Consider the following 25928-nt stretch of genomic DNA (forward strand, 5'->3'; position numbering starts at 1 on the left):
TTTCAATTTATAAAAAACTCAAAGGACAAGAATAAAATCAAGTTTAGCCATAAAGTATTAGCATTTGACTTGTTTTATGAACACTGTATGCTGAACTAAAGGACTGAACAAATGCTAAGAAATGTTTAACTGAGTTTTTGTATTGTTCTCAAGCTCAGCAGGGACTTATAAAAGGGAAGAGACCAAGAAAGAAAAACTTATATAACAATATATAACTTATATATTACTTATAAACTTATATATCAATGCTGAAGGTTAATGTACAGTGTTCCTGAGACAGGAATGTAATCTTATTTACAAGGTGCAGTGACTTTCTAAAGCACAAGTGGAATATAATCCACTAGTGCTGGTCTCCCTGAATACAGATTACAGCCTTTAAATACAACGCAACCAATGTTTTTTTATAACAGAATGAAATTCATCCACCACTTGGTAACCCTTGTATTTAAACTCGGAATCTGCCATAGATTCCAATGTACTCTGCTGTGTAAACGAGGACATGCATTATGGAGAACCAGAACTTGAATCAATCTGCTCTAGAGGAATGTACTTCTACTACCTAGATTGAAGAGATTCTGAGTTACATTGCAGCAATAATAGCAATAACAATAACAACAATAATAATAATGATGTTCTTCCTCTATAGGTCAAACATTACATTGTATCTCACTTTCCTGTTTGATTAAAGATCAGCATAGTAAATAACATATTTTTCACATATTACTAATAAAAATCGCATTAGCATTTTTATTTTTAACTTCTTCTAAAATGGAAAGACATTACTACATGAGTAATTGAATACACCAAGGAACAGAACAGATTCAAAATGCAGACGTGCATATTTACAAACCTATCTTGAAAATTCAGTACTGAAAAATGGTGTTATAATAGTATTTCCCACATTACACAATTTGGGCTGTGATCATTTCCAATGAAATATTGAAGAATCCTAAAAATCACTCATAAAAGTTGCAGTAAGATTTTTGAATACAATGATAGCAACTACTAATCTGTGATTTCCTAGTATGACTGTAAAGGAAAAAAAGTAAAGCAAAAGCATAGTTTAGTTTGGTGACAGCTGCATTCACTGTGCTCTTGTTACTACTGGTGCTTAATTAAATATATAAAATACTTATATTTTATATATATGCATAGATACATATAAAAATATATATAGCACCAATATATATAACCTACTGAACCTTACTAAACCTTACTAAAGTGTAAAAAAGACAATTATTTTCATTCTCATCTTTCAAACTCTTATTTTAAATTGACCAGCAGTCATTTTCACTATTATTTTCTCTCCTCAACACAAAATTTCAGTGGAAACCATCAAGGAAATAAGGTGTATTTTATAAACTTGTTCCAGGTCTGTCAAAATCAATAGACACTCAAATGAAGAAAATTATGTAAGAAGATCATGCTGGGCTGTAAAGCTTTCAAAAAGTGAATGAGAATCTGTGAAAAGAAAATTGTAGTCAAAAACCTGAAAAAGCAGTAACTGTAAGAAAATTCTGTTTTCAGATTGGCACATATAAGTCTTGCTGAATAAGCTGTTTTTAAAAGGGAAAAAAAACTCACTGTGAAATGAAATGGTTGAATCCTCTGCACCATTTCTCAGGATGTAGCAAAGTAGGTGGAGGGTTTCTGAAAAACAAAGATTTGAGCTTTAAAATGTTAACATTATCTCACAGATAGTCATCAAAGGTGCTCCTGGTTTAATCAGGTAGAAAATTATAATCGCGAAAGTAATATTCAAATTGTCTATGTGACACCTTAGGATGCCTGTTGGTTTCTTCTTGCTCTTGCTTATGCACTGACAGCTCTCTTTTTTCTCTTTTTCTGTCTCCTTTTATGTCAATACCTTTGAAGCTGGTAGTCAGTATAGTTCACAGTGTACTTCCCAACACTTCCCTTTCAATTTTAGCCTGACTGAAAATGCAATATTAACCTAGCAATCAAACTACTTTAACACTTTGCCCAAGATCACTTATTCTGATGAAAACCTTTAAAGTATGGATAAGAACAACTTGTAGGATTTTCAGTCTGGGTTTCAATCTATATTCAGTTTGGATGACGCTGTAAACTCTAAAACTGTTAAAAATAGAAGCTGTTTTTAAACTAACATCTAGCAGATAGTATTTTTATATTAAATAGTAAGACGGCCTTCATAAAAATAATTTTTCAACTCTGTTAAGTTTCATGGTAGTTGATATAAAATTCCTTTCCTTCCTGATTTTTACTGCTACAATTTAATTACATATATATACAAAGGAAGACCTATAGGTCATATTAAGTGAACCAAATTTTAAGAGGCTCAAATTTAGGAGGACCAACTTACAGCAGGAATTGTTCATAAAATCATATATTATACTATGTTATCCTCCAGAGATTTCCCATGCAGCTTAAAAATTGCTAAGTACTGAAGTCTAATTTAACTTTTTAAGATTAAACTTACACAGGTGTTTTATGAAATCTTAATGATTTATCTTCTGCTGCATTTGAGGGTCACATATTACTGAAGTGGCAGGGAAAAACTTATTCTACAATAGAAACACAAAATAATAATCTGGATTTTATCACAAATCACATAATTTATACTGTGGCCACATTCCACAGAATAACACTGCTTGGAAACATCTCACAAAACAAAAATGAAAACAGCATAAGCAACATAAATTTTTCCTGATTTGCTCAATAGTCATGAGTTTTTCATGCATATTACTCTAAAAAATACAAACAAATTAGTTTGAAAAAAATTGTAATGTGGCTTTGTAATAGATGGACATTTTTGTTCATCTGCACTGTTTCAAAACAAATGCAGCCATCAAATTACACTGCAGGATGACGAGTTTGCTGAAATTACTGTCTTATTACCTTTCTCTTTTGCTTCAGAAGACTAAGGTAATACACTTTTCTCCATGAAATGAAGAAATACAGAATGTTTAGATGTTTATTACTTAGCAAGTGTATTATTATGGAAAAAAATTATATGACTGGTTATTTTCAATGACAATAACATTTCATGGTTGTCTCCCCTTTACCAGGCTCATGTGTTCATGCACATCACAGAATCTGATTTTTTTAAAAGCATAAAAAAAAGAAGACTATTTCTAGGTATACTTCTAGGAAAAAAATCCTATATCAAAGAAAGGTAAGCTTTAGAAATATATTTGTCTATAATAAAAATAGTTATTAGTCCAGACATCCCACATATGTGACCACTGCAAACAGCCTTAAGAAACAGCCAGCTGAAGTTAGTGTATGTTTCAGTCTTTATATTGCAGGAATGGTACTCTGACAGTTTGGATTCTGATGAACAACCAGCTTCTATTATACAGTGAAGTACAGTGTATTTCCTTTTAGAATTATACTAGCACTGTCTACTGAATATTTAGAGTGAAGTTTTGAATTTCATTGCAAAATAATATGCTTTTTCAAAAGCTCAATTAACTATTAATGAAATATGTGATTTTGTCTTTTCTGTTCACAACGTTCCAAGAGGTTTTCCAGATGGTAACAATGGTGCTGACAAAAAGCATATGGTGTGCAGGCTTTGTTAATAAACTCACAAGAAACTTTCTGGAAAAAGACACCAAGATACTTTACATTAGTTGCAGATGTTATGATGGAAACAGTTGGGAGTTCATCATGGAAGAACAAATCAGCAGAGTTCATGTCATTCAGGAAATACAGTTTGTCATTTGCAGGTTAATGATCAATGGAGAAAGCCATCTTTTTAACCATACAGAATATGTTTTGTCTAAAAATCAACTAAACTACTGAGCTCTCACTGATTGCTACTCCCTTTGGCTGACCCAAATCAACACAACCAAGGAAGCAGTAACTCTACAGATATTATCTTAAGCTTGATACTTTTGTATTTGTTGATAGAAGAGACTATGTTATTCTTAGTGATTTGTAGCAAAACCATTCAACTCTATACCAAGACCACTATAAATTGATGTTTTGGGTACCCCATCTGCAAAATTGAGCTGATAAACAAAAAAAACCCCACAAAAACCTTAATTCATTAGCATCCGTAAATTACATTGGTTCCCCTTGATGAAAAACATTACCTTGACTACAAAGTAAAAAATCAGTTTATCCTTTTCTGGTATCATGCGAATAAATGATTTCCAGAAAGAGGCATAAGAGCATCAGCTTCCTGCCTTCACTTTGCCTAAGACACTAGAAACTCTTTCATGGTGATAGCAGAAAACACCACTACTTCCATGACACCTCTGGAGGAGGACTTCTGCAGTAAAGACTCTAAATTCTAGGGTAAGAAAAGGCAGATATGCAAAGTATCTAAACTTCTTTCATAAGCACACCTGGTCTTTTGCAGTTTGAAATTAATAATCTACTAAGATACCTGTACTTCATATCCTGATTCATACCTCATTAAAAAGGTGAAACAACTCTTATGCATCATCAGATGCTAAACCCCAGAGAAACTTGCATGACCTCTTCAGCTCAAGAATCAAACTTGGGCCATTTTGGATTCCAGACCGTGTTAATTCCATTATATGGAGTTCTGTGGCTTTGTACTTGCACCAGCCAACATCACTGCATTTCACCAACACCTGGCTATTTCTACAGTACTCAAGACACATCCATAGAAAAACTAAAAAGGTACCTCTAGTTAACTTGCAGACATAACTTACTCTACTCTTTCATATAAAATTAGAACACTCTGCATGCAATCTTTCAATCACCTTTGCCACATGATGTAGAAAAAGCTGAAGCACAATATTGTCATATTTTCTGTTATATTTGATGGAAATTGTGAGAAGTAGATAGGGATACTATTGGGGAAAGCAGCTGTAATTGGGTTTGTCTTTTGAAAATGTCCTCTTTTGATACAAGATGAGCAAACAACCATTTATTTCCCAACTTTGTCTTTTTTCCTTTAGTTCTTTCTGTAATTCATAATTAGTCACAGAACTACATGCTCTGTTTCCTTAGGCAAATGCATTTGCCCTTGTGAGTAGTCTTTCTATCCTTGTATTCAGTGCTTTCCATGGTCATACTAATGCCGTTTTTCACTGGGAGATTTGCTTCATCAAAGAATGCAGGGTTGAGACTGTACAAGACACCCATACAGGGGAACAATGTTCCTTCAAAGGACAAGAAGACATTAGCAAGCTTATCAAGCAAGAACTGCTGCTGAATTCTGACTGATACACCCACAGTTGTATGCTGGAAATATTTTAATCTGTAGAGCTTTTTGTGTTCCCATCATTCAAACTGCCTACAAAGTCACTGCCTCCAAAGTCACAGCTGGTGAGGCAAAATTGGTCATTTTACCACAGTAAGGCCAATGATGCAGTCCAGTGAGCACCACTCATCCTTTACGTTAAACTGTGAACCTAATTACAGATCATGGATAATAGATATTTGCTGGTAATGAGAAAACAAATATTTTCATTTATGACAGAATTTTAAAAACTGAAAACACATCTACTATTTTTAAAACTACTTCAGTAAACATAGTAATACATTTTACTAACAGATACCATGACAGTGCCTCCAATTACCAAACTGCAAGTGATCAACCTACCACATTGTTTCTAATGAGAAATTAGCAGATGAACAACCAACACCTGTCACCATGTACAGGCTCTGACAGCCACCATCTCCCCACAAGCATGTTGTGAACTATTCTTCTAGTAGACTGAAGATAATTCTGATGACAGTTTCCTGGGTTTATACATAGCTAGTTTTTACATGAAAATACACTTTTCAGGTGTATTTCAAAACACTAAGTGAAATAGACAAAGAAAAAGGACAAATTCAACCACACATAATAATAATAATAATAATAATAATAATAATAATAATAATAATAATAATAATAATAATAATAATAATACAAAAGGTTGCAGAAAAATAATTATTTTTATTAAAATAATGAATAATTATTATAATTATATAAAACAATGAATAATTGACAATAATTAATACCTCATTAATTCTCATCTAAGTTTAAAGTCCTGCTGCTCCTTCTGGAGCAGGACTCTCCACCTTGGGTAATCTTCCAAAAATAACCAGGTAATTCTCAAAAGGGCTCAGATGATTTCCTGATATACTTGGTTTTGTGGTCCATTCAAATCAATAAGATTTGTTCACTGATCTGGAAGAAAAATTCAGAGCCTAAACACTCTCCTATTCATCTGTCTCCTACTAAAGTCTACTGAAGTTCAACTGACTTAATGAATTTCACCAAAGTCCACTTAGCAGGAAGCAGTGTACTGTTATCAGCTCTGTGAAGTTAAGACAGAAACTGTAGAAACTTGCAGAAGTGGAGAATCAGTACAAAATCATCCATGTATATAGAGGCAGATCTTTGAAGCAGCTTTTTAGGTCAGTGTAAAGATATCACCAATCTGAATGCTGTTACATGGAGTCTCAATGGTTGGGAACCACAGCAGCAATTGACTCAAGAGACCAGGAGATTAGAAAGAACACAGGATTTACAACAAAACTGGAAGCTGTATCTGAAACATGGGATTGGGGCAAAATAGCTCCAGGTCTAATGCAATTGTCTTCCAATTGAGCTGTTCTAGGGGAATCCAAAGGCAATTGAACATCCTCAGAATGCCAAGAATTCTGCAATTCTTGACAGTATCAGGAACCAATCCCCCTTAAATATTCTTAACCAGATCTGTAAGCATGGCATTCCCATGCCTATACAGACAACAAGGTATAAACCATATCTTAAGACTACATACCAAATCACAGCATATGAGACAACTGGAAGAGGTAGTAGCTACTTACCTGATTCTCTTCTGGAGGTTCTCAAGTGTGCCATAGCCAACTGTGAGCTCCATACATTCTAGTCTTTCCATTACCAATGCCACCCCAATCCCCATCTCTTCCAACTTGCCTATTCCTCCTTAAGAACCTGTAACCATCCAACAGGGCACTCTAGTCAGAGGACTCATCCCACCAGGTTTCAGTTATGCCAGCGACATCAAATGTCTAAGACTAGGCCAAAGCTTTGAGCTCCTGTTTGCTCCTTCTGCTATGTGCACTAGTCTAGAGACATTTCAGGTGTTGTACTTCATAGTCAACACCTCAAGAAGCAGACTGAGGGATCCTATGATTATTCTTTTTCTCAAGTTTTGACACACTGTCCCATTACTCATCACTAGCATGCCTGGTATTTTTCTTTTCCCTCTTTCAAGCTGAAGTTCAGGCAATGAGTCATTGAGAGTTCCTGCGCTAGAGCTCTTTCTCCCCTTCGATAAAGGCACATCTCCTCAGGTGACAATGGACCAGGTGTTGAACAGATCACCCCATGATCAAAAAACTCACAATTTTTCCAATTACACCAGCCTCAGAACCATGGGTTGACCTGATGGATCTGCCTACTTTTATCAGTATTATTCCTTGCTACTGGAAGGATTTGCGAAATCACTACCTGTGCTCCCGATCCTCCAATCAATTGTCTCAAGGCCCTGAAGTCTCTCTTGAGTGCCCTCAGATTTCTATTTGTTATTTCATCACAGCAGCTTGAACAACCAATAACAGACAGCAATCGGAGAGCAATCAAGAGTCCTTACTGGACTGGAAAGTTCTTCAGGAATGTTCCTTTCCTGAGCTCCTAGGGAACACTGATAAAATGACCTTTATTTTGTGAAAATGAAAGATCCAGTACATCCTAGGGAAAGACTGTAGGAAAGGGGGAAGAAGGAGTATGCTCCTGCAAAACTTGCCCTCCAGACACCTCTTCACTAGCTACTGATTCACTTCTAAACAGTGTTGTCTCCTTTCCCACTCAACCCCCCTCTCTTTTCTCTGAGGTCTCTTTTTCTTCTGTAAATATCTAATTCAAAAGTGTTAACATACTATTTCAACAACCTTTCTTCTAGAATTATGAAAGCCATATATATTCAAATAACATGTAAGCACCTTAATTCTAACAAGGCTATGTGGCTTTAAACCAAAACCAAAATCTAATGAGGGAAAGAATTGGTTAAAAGCAAGCAGAACACAAGACACTGCTTCCTCATTACTGAAACAGAAATATTCTTCTTGCTTAAGTATTTTACTATCTTTTAATTACAGAAACAGAGTTATCTGATATTCCCTCTTTACTGGAATTTTCCATAGGCTATACACAGTTACAGAAGTCTGGACTCAATCCAACAGCATATGATGAATTTATATTGAATTGAAAGTTAAACAGAGTGCAGGATTCAAACTACCTGGAAAGGTCAAGGGTAGTAATCCACTTTTTTTGGCACTTTTTTGTAATACAGGCTCCTGATGTAGTAAAAAAGAAATTGGATACCTGTTTTCTCTCTTTCTCAGAACAGAATGATGGCTATGTAATCTATAACACATAAATACACATTTGCCTCTTTTTGCTTATGTTTTTACATGATTATTAATTTTTCTGCCACTAAGTAGGTGACTTAGCAGATTAACAATGAAATATTGGCTTAGCTGCAAAACAAATTCAAATTCACCAATGAATAAAAAATATCAACTAACTCTTTAAAGCACACTTAAATCAAGATTTATTCACAAGTCTCCTGCTTATAATAGTTCATCAGGAAGAAAAAAAATGAGCAAAAATAAATGGCAAAAGGTAGTCAGTTCCAGAATTATGTACAATATCCTTTTGATTGTCAAGATTCACTTTATGCATTGCCAAAAGAAAGGTGCTTCAGGAAGACTATAAACAGGCCGTCAAAAGAAACTTTCTAAGAAACCTCCACCACATGAAGAATTTGTGATTCAAAATGGTATGTATCTCATAAATGCCACCTTTAAGGTAATGAGTATGGACAGAAATAATGTGCTAAGCACACTAAATTATCTTGAAGGTCAAATAATAACCTTCAGAAAATGTATTAAACCACATCTCAGTTATGGAATTTTTTAGCTCATACAAACAGAAAGAAAATGGATGAAAAAATATTGCAAAGTGTTCTGCTTGGAAACATCTGGATTATCTTTGACTTTTTCCCTTGAACATTGCAATTCACAGGCCACTGGTTTCAGTCAGATTTGGCAGCCGCAAAGTTTCATTAGCCTTTTTCAGAACCTGACAAGGCATCATTTATTTCTGTCATTTATTCTTCAGTTTCCAGTTTCAGTTTCTGGCTTCACTGAGACAGAAACAAGTGTTTCATTTCAGAAATATTTTTGGATGGAGGTGAAAACGTACAGCTTTGCATTCCAGTGGTCAAGCTTCCAACCAAAATTTGGCATAATTGACTTACAATTATGCTTTGTTATCTTATTTATTCACAGAAGTTTCAGGGAGTTAAAGAGGCACGAACAAATTATGAGTAATTGAATCAAGGGAAGTAATAGTTAAAATTTTTATTTATAACCAGTTCTCATCTTTAGTGCAATGTAGTATTTTGCTTTTCTATTAAAATCATTGCTCTGTGAATTTGCAAAGCAGTAGAATGTCAGTTGCCAAAGAAATGAAAATAGGACAGCAATACTTCTGTGCCTGACTGAAATACATATGGTGGTGTCTAGACACTACACTTCTGTAGCTGGAATGTTCAAACACTGCAATTACACAGCATATTTGTAGAAATTTATGGGGAAGTAAAATATATTTTTATAACTTAAAGCAGAAATCCCACAGATAAGTTTCAAAGGACAATTCCTGGACTGTGCATGTTTCACACTCCCACTGTACATTAGCCAGTTTAAGAGGCCTGAGTAGGATACCTGCCTGAAAGCCCTGCCCAGTGAAGCAGATCCATTCTTGGAAAGCCAGAAGTTGGCTCAAGAAATACACAGAGGGATGCTACAAACTGTTTCTTTTAAGTATAGGAAGATTGCCAAGGTAAGAACTAGACCATTTGGAGTCTGACATGGAACAGTGTATCACAGTCCTGTGCTCCTGCTGCAATCTCCCTCTGCCCAGGCGGGCAAAGCAGAGCAAAGGCTCTGTCACGCCATGGTGACTCTGCCATTAGGCTCCATATTGCCCTGGATACAAAGTAACACCGGATATCCGTGACATGAGCAGATTTTTCAGCTCACTAAGACATGTGTTTTGGGGCCTTCTTTCCATCAACAATAATATGTTTTCACCACATTGCTCCTGTGAAAAGGGGAACTTGCTTCACAAAACCACATGAGTGATTTTTCCACTTTTGCTTCTTTACCTTAATTTCTTTGTCTAATTTAGCTGTTATTTTCAAAGAGGAGAACACCTTCATATCCTTCCATCTCACAAAGGCAAGTATTTTCTTAGTTGAGGCTCTACAGAAATACAAATAAATGTAACAGTAACCCCATAAAAGAAGTTTATTACCACATGGTTGATGTGGCAGGTACTGAACGTGCATTCAATTGTTACACTCAGCAAAAGCAAGAACTTAAACTATGCACTTTCAAAGGAAGTAAGGATTACACCTACTTTGTATGCTATGACTCAAACTTTACTTACGTTTTTCAGCTTAGTATTGTATGAACTGGTACTATTCTGATAGCTCTGCCGGTCTAGTTCAGAAATAAACACTTGCAGTGGGAATAAATTAGTTGATGGTGGCATATTTCCAATGGGTCATTAGGAGTATCATTATAAATATTCTGAACCAATAGACTGAATAAATGCTGAACCTAAAGAAATGTACAAGATGTGTAAGAGTACCATTTTTTAAAAAAGGAATTATCATTGAAGGTAGTATGCCTTCTGAGCAAGAGGACTGTATGTGGAATGAGAATTGGTTGCTCCCTCTTCTATTCCATCCAATAAGCTTTATTCTAAAATAGGTAAATTTTTGTCTGTTTAAAAAAAAAACAACAAACAAAGAACCTATAGGGCTTATGGGTACCTGCAGATTATAGCTGGGGTGAAGACTAATAAACATAGCATAAGAAACATGAAATATTTATGCATTATCAAAAAAGTCCCATGACTGCAATTCAAATAAAACCTCACTTAGAACTAAATGACAACTACACAGTAAGACTGTATTCCAATAAACCTGTAAAGATACTAATGTAAAACTCATGTGTTCCTTGAAACAGTTAAATAGGCCATGGAAAAAATATTTTGGGAAAAATATTGCCTCACATAAGGTAGGGAATCTAGGAAAGGATAAAGGTAGTTAAAACACATTTAAGGTAAGAACCACTACTGGTGGACATATTGTGTAGCAAAGCAATTAGTGATGCAATAAGAGACCAAGAAACCCGCTACAGAGCTGATACATTAAAACATCATGGAACACATGATGATCAAGAGGGATGGTTTTTTCTTTTAATGCAAGATTTAACCCATGCCTCATGCTGAACATTCTATGGTAAGCTCTGAAAAGAAGGATCTTCTGGCTAAGTTTAAAAATTCAGAGAAAATGAAGAATTGAAAGAAGCAATGGCAAATGAGATACATAGGGCAAGGGAACATTTTGAAGATGGGAAGCAGCATTTTGGTGAAAGGAAAGACAAGTCAATGCCAAGACTGGGGGAAATATCAAAGTACTAACAAAGTGAGAAGAGTAAAAAGTAAAAATGAGAGACAGAAAAGATGATGCAGACAAACAAACCAAAATCCCCAAAGGCAAAACTAGGATAGAGTAAAAATAAATCTACAATAAAAATAGAGGGTATAATATGGAACACAATTCTTCCTTCCTTCCTGAATTTCCTCTCAGTAATTAATTATGAGTAACTAAGGTGATTGCATGTTAACATCACATGAGCACTCAGTTTAAAATAACACATAGAATGGCTAAACAAAGAAGAAAATCATACTTTCATCAAGTCAGATCTCTGGTTTTGTTGTAACGTAAGATGTTTTCTGTTCTTTTTGTGTCCCCAGACAGTTCAAGCAGATCCTGACTGCTCTAAAAGTCTGACACGTTTGCGAGCTGGCAACAGATCATGGATCATCAGCTTGCCCAATGAATCTCCCTTATTGTGACTCAAAACATCTTTACCCAGCACTTGTACTAATATGTGATCAGTCTGATAAGAAGAAATCTGATATAACCATACTGAGAATGAAGAAACCTAGCAGTTACATTTTAGCTAATTTAACCAAACTAAACTGCATAAAATCAATCACTTTAATCAGCCAGGTAGAAAGATGAAAGACTGTACTACTATTTTTTCCTAATGCTCTCAGAGACCGTGGTGCTGGATGCCACAGTGGAGATACCGACTCACTCAAAAGGAGAAATGTTCCTTTCCCCAGTCACTCTCCAAGCTACTGATGAAAGGTTTGCTCTGAAAGAAAAACGAGCGCTCCCTTTCCAAGAGCATAAGAGTTGCTTCCTCTGCTCTCACAGACATATCTTTTTTTTTTTTTTCTTTTTTTTTTTTTTTATAAATACAGCTTTCATTCATGGGATCTCAACATCCATTTGCCAAGTAGATTAAAATGCCAGTCTTAAAGGTCTTGTATTGTAGAGATAACCAGAGCCATGTTCAAGTTGCCTCTAAGATTTTTTTGGATACACTATAAAAATTTTGACACTTTTTTAATAAAGCAAATATAGACCTCTGTAAAAATAATTACACCTGCCTTGGAAAATTTACTTGGTTTTGATTAGTTCTAACAGGTTTTCTTCAGTCTTTAAAACTTTTATACCTTTATACCTGTATGCTTTCAATGCAAATTTTTAAGGGTTACTAACAACACTAGACAAATTACTACAAATTACATTGTTTATTCAGACTGGGTAAGTATGTAAGCTATCCTGTTTACTACTTAAATTCCTCCTAAAACCCCTATATGGATGAAGTGAACATTTTTCCCGACAGCACAGACTAACACTGGAAAGGATCTCAGAAGGTCTCTACTCCAACCTCCTGCGCAAACCAGGATTATCTAGGAGTACAGGTCAGGTTTCTCCAGGCTTTCTTTTTTCAGCTCTTCAAATTAATTTTCAGTCAATTTTCAGTAAGGACTCTTTAGCTGTCATGAAAGTCAGCACTTTGAAACCCAGCCCTTGAACACGGTCATTGCTTTGTATCCCTACACTCTCAATATCACATTTAGCCATATATAAATACTGAACCTTAGCACAGAACCAACTCACAAGCCATTTCACCAGGCCTTTATCATTATTTACCGCTCTCCCCCTCGTCCTTTTCCTTTCTCAATTCTCTGCTTGCTATTTCTTCAAACAGCGCTCTAACATTTGGGAACCAGGCATTTCAAAGTCATTTAATCTGACTACATTCCAGTTTGTTCATATGTAAAATGCAGCCTTTCTGCAGAGAATGCACTAGCTAGAATCTTGCCTGGGAGTTTTTCCTTGGCCTGATGATCATTGTGAAAACTTGCACCTCCTGTAGGAGCTCTTGGGAGAAGATGCAGTACAACAGAAATCTAAACGGTGTTTCACGACCATGAAATATACCCACTGAAATCATTATTAACTCCCTGAATACTCTAGTCATAAAGATTTATAACCAATACCTCCTCCAATAAATATCTCTTTTAAAATGTTATGACTTCTAACTTATGACTGTATCTCTAATAAGAAAGAAACATAAGCCACTAATTGTTAATAGTAAATGTGCATATATGTGTAGTGCATTATTACTGCACTAATCAGGAGTAATGATTAAATATACTGCATTAAATCTTAACATTAATCAAACTGATAACTGCAACAAGCAAATCAATACCTTTCAAAGCACAGCTCCTTTTCACCAAATATGTTTGCAAATAGTGTGATTACTTGTTATTGCATATTTCTGAAAATTACTTTAGAGAGCAAAGCACATAGCCATTTGGTGACTTTTTATTACAAAAAAATAACCAACACACATTCATTACAATCCTAAGGATAACTATAACCTTGCTAGAATGTGGCTAGTATCTAAAAAGTTCACTTTCTTTTTCTTTTGCTTCTATCAGCCAGTGAATTAATTCCTTTATACAAATGAACATCCATATTCTATTTTGAATAGAAAAAAGACATCTATTTTTCGATTACATCCTATTAAAGTCTCTGGAACTGTGAAATGTACATGGTGTCTTAGTCACTCTGCCAAAACCAAACTATGTGAAAAGATTATCTTTTCTTCATGCAAAAATCTAATTTAATTTACTTGGCTCAATTCACTATAAATGATGTGGGCTACTGAACTCCAATATTAACCATAGGTGATAAAGTTTATTTTGGAACAAGCCCACAAGGCTAATTTCATGTAATTAAGTTTCACTTCTTTAGGATGGACTGCACTACAAACCAGAACAGAATTTTATTACTTTCCTTCAAACATTAATTTCTAACTTGTATTTCATAGGCACAAGTATGGCAAGTTGCCTGCACACCAACGGCCCTGCAAAACCACATGTTAAATGCACAATAACTGAACAGAATACAAGAGTGTATTTTGCATGGGCAGCAATCTAGGAATAAAGACACATGAAAAAAAAGGAAATGTTTGACAAGGTAAGATGTTGCAGGCAAAATATTAAAGTTTTATGAATGAAAATTTATAGCACTGATATGGCTTTCACCCAAGACAGTGTTCCAGACTTCAAAAAAAAAGCAACTTTTTTGCAGTCTCCTCTTTTTCCTCCATGACTGACAGGTAAGCTTTATCACCATTTCATATAAAATACCTCTCACTAAAATTTAGTCCCACACACTAGAGACTGTATGGTCTGAGTAACCTGCCTGTCAGCATTTGTGTGGCTCTGATACCACATAAATTTCTAATCAGAAAGGAATTAAAAAGGGGATTACAGGTTTTTCTATCATGAAACAAAACTTTAAATCAAATATCACCTTTTCCAAATCCACTGCAAAAAAACAAACATCTCTCTGGACTAAGAGTGAAGATGGTTATCATGTGGCACAACCACAAGGTAAGGCAGGCTATGGATGTTTGACAGCCAGCAAGTCTAAGGAAATTACTCATCCAGTATTTTCCTCTGGCACCACTGAATACAAGTCTCTGGTGAAATTAGACTTTAATGCAGAGCTCCCCTCAAGGAAGTTCGGTGTGGGAACATCATATGTCCTCCATTGTGGGCAAATTGCATGCCCAAAAATAACACTGTGCTATGTGCAGCCTTTGTGTGCAGTTGCAATAATTGGTATTTGAGGTCTTGTAAGGAAAAGATAAGAAAATACATTTTCCTTCTTTCCAGTATTTAGAGAATTTAGCACAGTAACTAAGGCTTTATTTGTCTGCAGCTGTTTCATAGAAAAAAAAGGGGGGGGGGGAAGGAAAAAAACCCAAACAAACACAGAAATTTACACAATTTAATTTCTGAAGGATCATTTAAAAAGGAAAGTAGAATGCAATTTTAACAGACCCTAAGTAGCCTCCTTCATGAATGTTCACTTAATTCCAGACCATGACATTCTTAAAATTTCAAGCAGGGAAACCTGCTCTGGTTACCTTGGTGATAAACTGAAGACAAAATAGCACATAATTGTTGCTGATGTCACTGCTCCCAATTGTTTCCAAGGTTACAGAGTACCTCAAATAATTGTGATGTTTCATTTCTAGACTGTATTGGAAGCCTATTTTCTGTTCCCAGTAAATTGTTTAGTACTGCAGGTAATCTATCTAAACCCTATCTATTAAGCATCAGCAGCCTCTAAGCAACCTTTGAGGTAATGAAGTAGGCTTATATGTTGAAAATATAGCTACCTGATTCTTTACTGAGCAACTTGACTCTATCTTAATTATTTTTATCCTAAGAATCTATTTCTAAAACAAAGTCTATTAATTTAAGTATATTAATCAATCATATAAAAATACCTGAACATTGAATGTCTTAGGGCAAAGCAATATTACCTGTGAGCTATCTGCCTGAAAGGAAGCTATTCTCTGGGGTAAATGGTGGAAAATTGGTTGTGAACTATTGTGAGATTTTCTCACAATCTTCAAACTCATTTTAAATGCAGAGCACAAGTATTTTGCTGCACTGGAAATAAAAAGCAGCCATTCTAGATCTTCTCCATTGCAACCTCCAGTTTACTGTGCACCATAGCATTTATCTCCTTAAAAATCAGTATGTACTCTGTGCAAGGATTACACTGACAGTATTACTGCCAAAAGACAGCTACAGACAATGTTGTTAACTACTGTAGTCCTGTCAAGAAATAGGGAGCAGTTTTGAAAGCTCACTAAAACTAATATAATTTTAGTCTACAATAACAAAAGCAAGACTTGGTGGGTCAGCTCTATCCCCTAAATCTAGCTAAACCATATTTCAAATCCTCACTTCTGAAGGAGACAACAGTAGATGTCCATCTCCCACCTCTCCTCCTGCTGGATGTGCCTTTTATCACATGACTGCTCTCAGACTGCAAGGCTTGACCTTGTCAGCAAGAAATTTTCCACTAGAGCAAAACAAAATGGCATTCACAGTATCTTAGCAGTCTGTTATTATTTATGCAATTGTTTTTGAAAAGTAATAATTTATTTTAGAAACTGGATGACTAAAACATTGCATTTAATGTACAAAATTAACTGCATATGGAGTCACTAAAAACATCTGTCAGGCATCTCAGCTTCTATCTAGGGTTCAGAGGCAGACGAGTGCAGCATGGAGTGCCACACAGAGCAGGAGAAGCGATTTTTTTTTATTTGCTCAGAAAATGATTGAGAGCTGAGCATGTTTAGTTTTGTGATTATTTGAGTTTCTTGATGAATTAATTTCAACTGCATTCATTTTAGCTCTTCTGTGTTCTAGCAACAACTACACTAGCAGGAAATGTTTGGTGAAACAGTCTGTTTTAAAGAAGCAACAAAGAATATATCTATAAAACAATACCTTTCTACTCATGAAAAAGCCAGTTGGAGGAGAGACTCTTAATGAATCAAAAATCAGAAACATACTATGTAGGCCAAGTACTCCTATTCAACAGCAAGCCACAGACCACAAATTACAATTACTTGCTGAAATTAGGCTATGAATATATATACGAACAAAGAGTGCACTTTCAAAATCAAATTCTATCTGTAAATGACTTACAAAAGGAAGAGAAAGACAAAATCAATGAGAAACAGGCAGTTATAGGTAAGTTATGTGATAATCTAACAGTTAAAGGAAGGAAAGGAGGGAAATTGCACCAAGATAATTTAATTTTAGGGCTGATTCCCTATTGTGTTATGTAATATATAAAAATAATATTCTACCACTTTCTCAAATATATTAAAATGTCATAAGGTAAATGGAAAACAGACCCCATTTTGTTATGATATAGCTGCAACTGCATACACTTCAATTTCTGGATCTACTGCCAGACTTAAAAGCCCAGTTATAGATGCATACTTGGTACAGACTTAGAAACAGCTCTCTGCTTTTTAAGTAAAGATGATATAATGAAGGTAACAGTATTACAAGCTACTCATTACTCTCTTAAACCCTGACAGAAATCTATTTGGATCTGATATTCAAACCCAAGGATGCATTTGACTTTTTTATCATTACCTGTTAGGAATGAATTAGTAACAAATAAGTCCTATACATCCTTATAAAGCCAGAGCCCTTGCCCTTTGGTACTGCTGCATACTCTGAGACAAAGTGATAGTAACAATACTAAAATACCTTGTCCTCATAGCACAAAACTGTTTCCCCATGGACTTAACACATGTACTGCCAAATCATACAAACACCTACATCCACCACTAGAGGTGTACTGCAAGGGTAAAAATGGTCCAGTCCCATTCAACATCTTTATTAATGAGGAGGCAGAATGCACCCTCAGGAAGTTTGCTCATGGTCCAACCTATGAGGAATGGCTGATACACCATACGGTTGTGCTGCCATCCAAAGGGAAGGACCCTCAACAGGCTGGAGAGACAGCCAACAGGAACCTCAGAAGTTCAGCAAAAGCAGTGCAGAACCCTGCACCTCTATTTTCTGGGGGCTGACCACCAGGACAGCAGCCTTGCACCAGAGGAACTGGGGGTTCCAGTGGACACCAAGGTGAGCATGAGCCAGCACTGTGCCCTTGTGGTAATGAAGGCTGGTGGTACCCTGGGCTGCATGAGGAGGGGTGTGGGCAGCAGTCTGAGAAAGGAGACCTTTCCCTTCTACCAGCCCTGGTGAGGCCACCTGTAGAGCATTGTGTCAGTTCTGGCCTCCCCAGTGTCACAGAGGCATAAAGCTACTGGAGACAGTCCAGCAAAGTCACCAAGATTGATGAGGGGACAGGAGCGCCTCTCACATGAGGAAAGGCTGAGACAGGTAGGATGGCTTAGCACAGAAAAGAGAAAGCTCAAAATGGGTATTAGTAATAAAGAAATACATGAATGGAGAGTGTAAAGAAAACTGAGCCAGGCTCTTTTCAGTGGTGCCCAATGACAGTGCAAGAGTTGATGTGCACACACTGAAACACATAAGGTTCAACCTGAACATTAGGAAACATTTTTTCACTGTAAGGGTGACCAAGAACGGGCACAGGTTGCCCAGACAAGTTGTGGAGTCTCCATCCTTGCAGATACTCAAAGCTGTATGGACAGTGTCCTGCACAGTCTGCTACAGATAACTCACTCATTTGAGCAGGACAATTGGACAAAATGACCTCCAGACATCTCTTCCAACCTTAATCATTCTGTGATTCTATGGAAGAAAATACAGCCAAGCACACTCACTTTCTGACATTTTTAAAAACACATGAATGCTTCACTTGCTGTGAAACCAGTGATCCTGAAATCTTAGGAAAAAAATTAAACACAGAATGGAGTTTTAAAGCATTGTAGCAGAAATAAACCACAAAGTGCTTCTTGGAAATTCCACTAGCCAACCAACAACATATTTGGGGACTTAAATAATTTTGAAAATCTAGTCATATTTCATGATTCAAGACTGTATGACCAGTCTGTAACCTCCTGAAGAATTACTAGTGGTCTTTCCAATGCCTAGTCACAGACCTATCTCTTTTTTCACCTAGAGACAGACTATTCTTGAATTGCTTTGCTGTTCATACACCAGGTATGGAGAATCCCAAGGACATTTAGTTCTGCTCACTAAATGCAACATGTCACCTTACATTTTTAGTATTTGGAATTTTCTGTAAAAACACAATCACAAAACAATGGAAATCCAATGTATCAGACAATAAAATGTTGTATAAAAGTCATCTTATTCCTGAGACAATTAAACATAGCTTTTACAGACATCAAGGTGCCCTACCTATAACCATAGGCAGAATCTGGTTTTCTCAGGTAGTTTAGTCACATTGCTGTAACTGCACTTCACATTCCTATTTAGAAATAAACAACATTATGCTCTGAAACTTCTATTCCTAATGTCAAACTATTTACCATAAGACTATTTTCAGCATATTCCTTTAATTATTTTAATTACTAGTAACTACAATTATCTTCATTTTTTTAGATTTTATTTTACAAAAGTGATCAACTCTCAGCTTTATTGTCCTGTGTTACGAAACAAGTATTGTCCTGTGTTATGAAATACATAGTTGTGTTTCTTTACCATTCCAGGCAACAGCAGTAGAAGTGTATGCTACATGATATATCAGGATCATGTCAGTACCAATGCAGATGTCAAATTTACAGAAAAGTTGGAATATGAGAGGTTGCAATATGAAAGACTGTGTTAGAAAAATCTTAGTATTTAAAATGTTCCTGCAATGGATCTTACCTGTTCAGACGGGTGAAACTACCTGCAGTATACCAGATGTGTCACATGTATATAACAAACCAAGATGATGGCGCAATGGGCTGTCCCATAGTGACTTTATCTAGTGAAGTTATATTCTATTGTCTATTCTCTCTCTTGACATCATCATACATTAAAAATGACAGTAATTGAGTACTCTTGAAGAACTTCTTAAGAGTTTATTTACCGACATAAAAGATGAGTATATGGTGGCACAGAAAGTATGAAGATACTGCCTATGTACAAACTACCAGGAAGCTGAAGTTGCAATGGTGTTGGAGGTGGTTTAATCCTGCTGGATGCAGGTCAGCTGCTGACGCAGTCAAGCATCAGTAAATTCAAACTAATAAGTACTCCCAGGAGCTGCAAGTCTCAACACAGGTGAAGAACTGCACCATTCAACGACTACTCACAACCTCAATTCCATTTCACTCCTGGCTATTTAACATGAATTAATGAAGCATAATAATTTTAAATGAAATTTCACTTAATCCTCAGATTTTGTGAGTTAGAAAATCAAATAGCCATTTCTTATCACCAATCAATTTTAAAACAGGTGCCTTCCACTACTGTCAGAAGAACACTTGAGTATAGACATGAATGGAGAATTTGGTTTAATTTCTGTTAGTGTCAGCTGTCAGTGTAACCCAGAAAAATTACTCTTTATCATGTCCCTGTAAAAAAGACTATATATAAGAAGACAAGTCCTGAAAAGCAGGATCTTCGCAACAAGATCTGAAATCCTCACTTTACCCAGGTACATACACCCTACCCACCCTTTCCAGACTACAATCTTAAGCTCCTCTTCGCCACACTATTTTTTGTAGTCATTACTTTTCAAAATTTAAATTAATTGCAAGTGATTTTTCGTGATACCTTAAGAGATAGTACTGATATGATGTAACATTTCTCACAAGATAACATAGTTTGAAGAATTTATGGACCTATTTTACTTTAAAAAGCTTAGGTGGAAGGGTATTTGAGAATCTTTAATTTTGTAATATTTTTTCCAAAACTGACACACCTAAGTAGTGACAGCAGATGGAAGAGGTTAAAAGTATCAACTCCCAAATTACCAATTTTGCTAGGCCACCTTCCTTTCATAATTTAGACCCTTCTGTTGGAGATTTGAAAATATATTCTAGGCAGATGACATGTTAACAGAATAATTTCATGGTTCAGTGTCTTCGCAGTATGATTTATCTCTTATCTCTAGGCACTGCAGGTCCCTTTTCAGGAGATTTATTAGTTAGATCCAAGAATCCATTTTGATGAGGGAGAATATGTGCATTATTGCAAAACAGAACATGAACATTTGCGCTAAGATAATGCCTCCTTCTCATTATCAGTTTTAAGAAAAGTCCCATCCATGTGCTATCACAACTGTTTCCAAGATACTGCACCTTCATACAACAAAATGTTTATGTATGAAAGGTTTTTAAAATTTACATTAGTCCAGGAATTTGTATCCCCTTCTCTTCTAAATCTACATAATGTACATAGAAATAAAGTCCAAAGTCTAATGAAACATTGGACTTAAAAATTAACTGGCATTTTCTTTTTCACTCCACTTTTGCTATCAGATATTTGCTGCAGACACTACATTTTTTGTAGGACAAGAAAAGTGTTTAACCACCTAAAGATGCTTAAACATCTGGCTCACAGCTCAAGCCATATTATCAAAAGTATGAAGTTAATACCTAGGCACCTAAAAAAAACCCCATTGTGTTTTTTGAAAACAGTATCCAGAATTTCCTGTTATGAAACACTAGTCAGGTGTTGAGGGAAGTGAAGTACAGTGGGATCACATTTTTTCACGTGTTCAAGTTGAAGTACTCAGTGATTTTTGAGGGTTCACCTGTCCTCTAAGAAATAAGCTATTTTGTTGAGATAAATTCAGTCTCCAATTTAATAGGGCATAGGAGGCCTCCTCATCCCACAATGCCATAAAGCACATCTTGTGACTCTGCTGAATCCACAGATACGCTCCTTTGCTGACCCCTGAGCTATTCAGTGTGGAGATTAGTCCACCCCTGGTCTAAGTTACATAACACAGATGTGAATCTGGAGGCACTAAGTTTAACGGAAGTCCTTGACTTGAGTTCTACACAAGAAGATATTTCCAAAGATCTTGGGGTTATGCAACTGCTCTGACTGCCAGTACAAAGTTATTCATCTAATGGTTGATTCAAATCCTATAAAGTCAAAGACTCGTTGATTTAAATTATATTAATTTAAGACTAGGGTCTAGCTCTGCTGCTCACTATGTTGAAACTCAATGCCAAGGCTAAAAGCACAATTGGTTCTCACTAGTAAAAAAGCCAATGACTAAACTGACATAGAAGCTGAACTATCTGAGAACAGAAGTCTACAGAAACACACACAGAAATTTCTGTATCTAGTTTTGACAGTTTTGCCATTACTAAAACTTTAAAATATTCATGAGAACTGATTATTAAACAGTGCCTGATAACAAAACTTGAAAACCACTGCAAAGTTTTCTGCTAATGCAAAGTAGCATCACAGAAAACAGAGCAGTTTAATACACAGAAGGAAGTAGAAAGATACGGATCAACTGGAGTAAAAAATGTAAGCGAAAAAGGAACTAATTCTTGATAACTTTCTGAGTGATGTCTCAGTGTCTTTTACTGTAAATAGCAATGTCACCTCTTCTCCAAACTAAAGTCAAATCAGCCCAATCAATAAAAATTCATGAGAACACATACAGAAATCACATACAAAAATCAATGAATCAATAGTCCATTACATTTACAGCTTGTTATTACCCGTTACATGTATTGTCTGTTCTTTGCAGAACAACAAAATGTTGGGAACCACAGTCACACCATTACTGTGCTGAGAGGATTTTGGATTGAACAGTCTCAGAAGTTGAGCTCCAATGCTTCTATATGTCACTGCTGGACACTCAACATGCAGTGGTCAGAATAACCACTTTCAGTCTGAGAAGAGCCTCAATGCTCATTTTGAAAAGGCTGTTAAAATCGTGGGCATTTCAGCCTAGTTATCAGGAACTGCTCTGAGATTATGTCTGAGCTGCCGAGCTACTCTAAGAGGGGAATGCACCTTTATGTTATATTTGCTGTCCCTCTGAACTGATTTCAAACAAGCACCAGGAGAGAAGCTCTGTCTCCTATACCCCAGATGCTTATTGCCATCCAGCACTCATCATAGCTTAGTTCATCTAATAAGAATGCACAGTTAGAAGCAGCAGGGCTGTAGCTCATATAATGCACAGCAGAGAAAAATACCTCAACTTAAAATTTGATACTATTCCATCTGGTAAATGTACACATTATTTGATTAATAAGATAGATAATTCACCTTTGTTTTGCTAAGTCATACAGAGATGCAACAGCACATAGAGAAAGAGGTAATCTGTAGACAGAAATCAAAGACTCTACATGCCCTCCTTTATGTATCATTCCTATTGTTTGCTCTTACTTTTGGTACCACTTTTGTACTTTTAAACTGTTTAAGCACTGCCAAAATTTTTAGATATTGTTTTAGTAATCTGAAGCCTCCCTTGCCTTAACTGCCCGGACTTGTTTTACAATCATGAAAAGGCAACAAGATCAACTGCTGCTTCGGTATGAATCATTTTGGAAAGAGTGATGGTAGTTCATGTCTGAGCTGGGGAGAAGGAGATAACTGTATGAGCCAGAACCCAGCACAACTGCATCTGCATATAAATAGACTTAATCAGAAATGCAAATTGCAATCAGACAAAATTTTAAAAGCCTATGATAACTGTGTAGATAACAAAAGGTCAAACACTTGAATTGCTGAAGGTTTTAAACTGTTAAGTCAGTGGTGATTCTTCATGAACCAAAATGTGGAAGACTAGTATATGCCAGCCTAATCAATGACAGACAATTCCTATATTTCTTCTGTTATTAAAACTGTTCTGTTGCTAAACTCTGTCTTGTACTGTCAATCTCAGTCTCAATTTATTCAGGAAGATTAAATGAAATGAAAACAAATGAAATCAAATATAGACAGTATGAAATAACATAGCTAATTTACATGACTATATATAGAAAGAAATTGATACCCTTTTTCATATCCAATCTAATATAATTCATATTGGATTGTCCATGGATGACAATCCAAATCTTCACATTTTAACATCTTCAGGTAAATGAAAAAACAAATTATAACTACAGTTTGCTGAAACTGCCAGACTGCATCATAGCACTGTCCAAATTGCATGTTTTTCTTTTACAGTAAAACAAGCCTAAGACTCTAGGGGAATAATATTTGAAAGCATTATTTAACAGTTAAAAATGTTGGCTTCTCCATTTGAAATAAACGTTTTCATCAGTAGTAGCTAAGAAAAGTTCTATTGGAAGGAAGATACTTGGATATTGTTATGATTTTATATTCTAAGGTAAGAATAAAAAAAAATAAGTCTTTATAATTTCAATGAGTTCTAAATAAAAATTATTGTAGAAGCCAGAAAGAAAAAAAAAAATCTTTAACATTGCAGCTTTTGTCTTTTTGTAGAGGAGATTCTTAGGATTTGAAGCACAAATATTTACCAAGTATTTCTCCTTTGACTAGACTGCCTTTGAACAAACCCGTGAGTGAAGAGAGCCATCTAGTGCCATACCTTGGAATTTTAAAAAGGGTTTTCACCGGATGCATGTCAAATAAAGGAGGGTCTCCATCCCCCAGTTCAATAGCTGTTATTCCCAAGGACCATACGTCACATCGAGCATCATATGAGTAGTCGTATTGCTGTTCACAAGCAATGACCTATCAGAAGAGAAGCAGAGAAACCAACGCTTTAATCTAATTTACAATTCGTGTCATCCAATATAACATGAAAGTACTTTTTTGAGTCACATCTAAAATGCTATGTAGCTATCAAATCATATCATTTTGCCTGTATATACCAGACGGAAGAAACACCACAAAAACGTAACAGTAAATTACAAATCTCTTAGGTTTGTTTTCTTTAGAAACAATATTTTTTTAAAAATACATTAAACTTCTTGGGATGCTTCAAATATCTATACAAAGAACATCAATACTACATTCTTTTTTTGAAAGAATGACTTACAGAAGCCTATTATAATAGTAGAGAACCCTACTGATGTTATTCTTATTAACCTCTATGACTATTCATGCGGATAGACCGATTTGCACAGCTGGTTTTTAGATAAGGATATTCCAACAGTAATTTCTGCCTTTGTTTGTTTGTTTGTTTTTTGTTTTATATTTAGTGCACTTGAGTAGTTTAAAAAAATCTTAGGTAATATACCTTGTTATATACATATGTACCTTGTCTAAGAAAAATGGAAGTAAGCAGGAATCTCTCCTTGGATATCAGAACTGTTTTACATTACAGACTTAATGCCCACTTCTGGCCAACTCACAGACCACGTTCTAATATGCTAACTATTCATGTCAGCTGAATCTAAATGTGAGATTCAAACCAAAGTTTAAATTTAGCCCTTATCTTTACAAAGGGATGAGACAAAAATTGCAGCTTCACTGCATTTTATTATGATTTGGAATTGTGTCTCAAGTTTGTCTTCCCAAATCTCAACAATTAAACAATTACTTTAAAAATCTGTTGAATCCCTACATATTGCTACTATAAACTTCCATGGTTTTTCTCATAGTTTTTAAAGTATCTTTAATAATTTCTACTTAAGATAAAAAGAACATATCCTAGGGTAGCTGTACCTATGTCCTAGAACAGACTTTTTGTTTTTTAACTTCTGTATTACTTCTGAATCCCTGTCTAAGGGCTTCAGTTTGGAACAATACTTTGCAAAGATTGCAACATGAAAATCAGCAACATGAGTAGCCGCTGGCTGAGAGTCACCTGTTATAAAAAATCCTACATTGCATAATAATAATATAACATAATAATTTCCTGGAGAAGCTGATGATTCCATCTTAACCTCTTAGTTACTTTATCCATAAACTGCACCTAACAAAGGCATTCCTGGCTCTGGTAGTGATTCTATCCAACCACAGAAATTGTCTGTCTCTTATTTGGGACTGTAGTGCACTCACTCCTTATTTTACCAGAAATCGAATCTTGAACACAGTTAAAATAATACTGAAATGTTTGGAGGGAGGTTTGCATTAAAGTTGCACATCAGTTAATTCCTTTTCCTTTCCTAGAGCAAATCAGTCAAGAAAAATTAAGATGCTTCTGAATTTCGCATCAATGCTTTGACAAATGTTGAGATCACTCTGTCTCCTCAACTTTTCCTGTTACTATGCCAGAGAAAGGGGGAAAATGAAAGTAAGCACTGCAAAAGAGGATTCTGAGATTTTTTCCTTCAACTTGAAG

The 25928-nt window shown here is 35.6% G+C and overlaps 1 protein-coding gene across 33 annotated transcripts in view; it reads right to left on the reverse strand.

The window, feature by feature from the left end:
- Positions 1–25928, reverse strand: part of MYO3B (myosin IIIB) — a 205671-nt gene that overhangs the window by 133626 nt on the left and 46117 nt on the right. For 32 of the 33 annotated variants that reach the window (XR_015288937.1, XR_015288939.1, XR_015288942.1 and 29 more), the window contains 2 exons: positions 24228–24373; positions 1585–1650 (listed from right to left, as the gene is read on the reverse strand). Coding sequence is in view for 25 of the 33 variants with exons in the window: in XM_023931028.2 (XP_023786796.2) it covers positions 1585–1650; positions 24228–24373 (212 nt within the window). In the remaining 8 variants the exon portion in view is untranslated. The remainder of the gene's footprint in view (positions 1–1584; positions 1651–24227; positions 24374–25928) is intronic. The other variant, XM_086896749.1, reaches the window with a different exon arrangement.

This window comes from Cyanistes caeruleus, chromosome 7 (assembly GCF_971803275.1).
Source record: "Cyanistes caeruleus chromosome 7, bCyaCae1.hap1.1, whole genome shotgun sequence".
Taxonomy (NCBI): Eukaryota; Metazoa; Chordata; class Aves; order Passeriformes; family Paridae; genus Cyanistes; species Cyanistes caeruleus.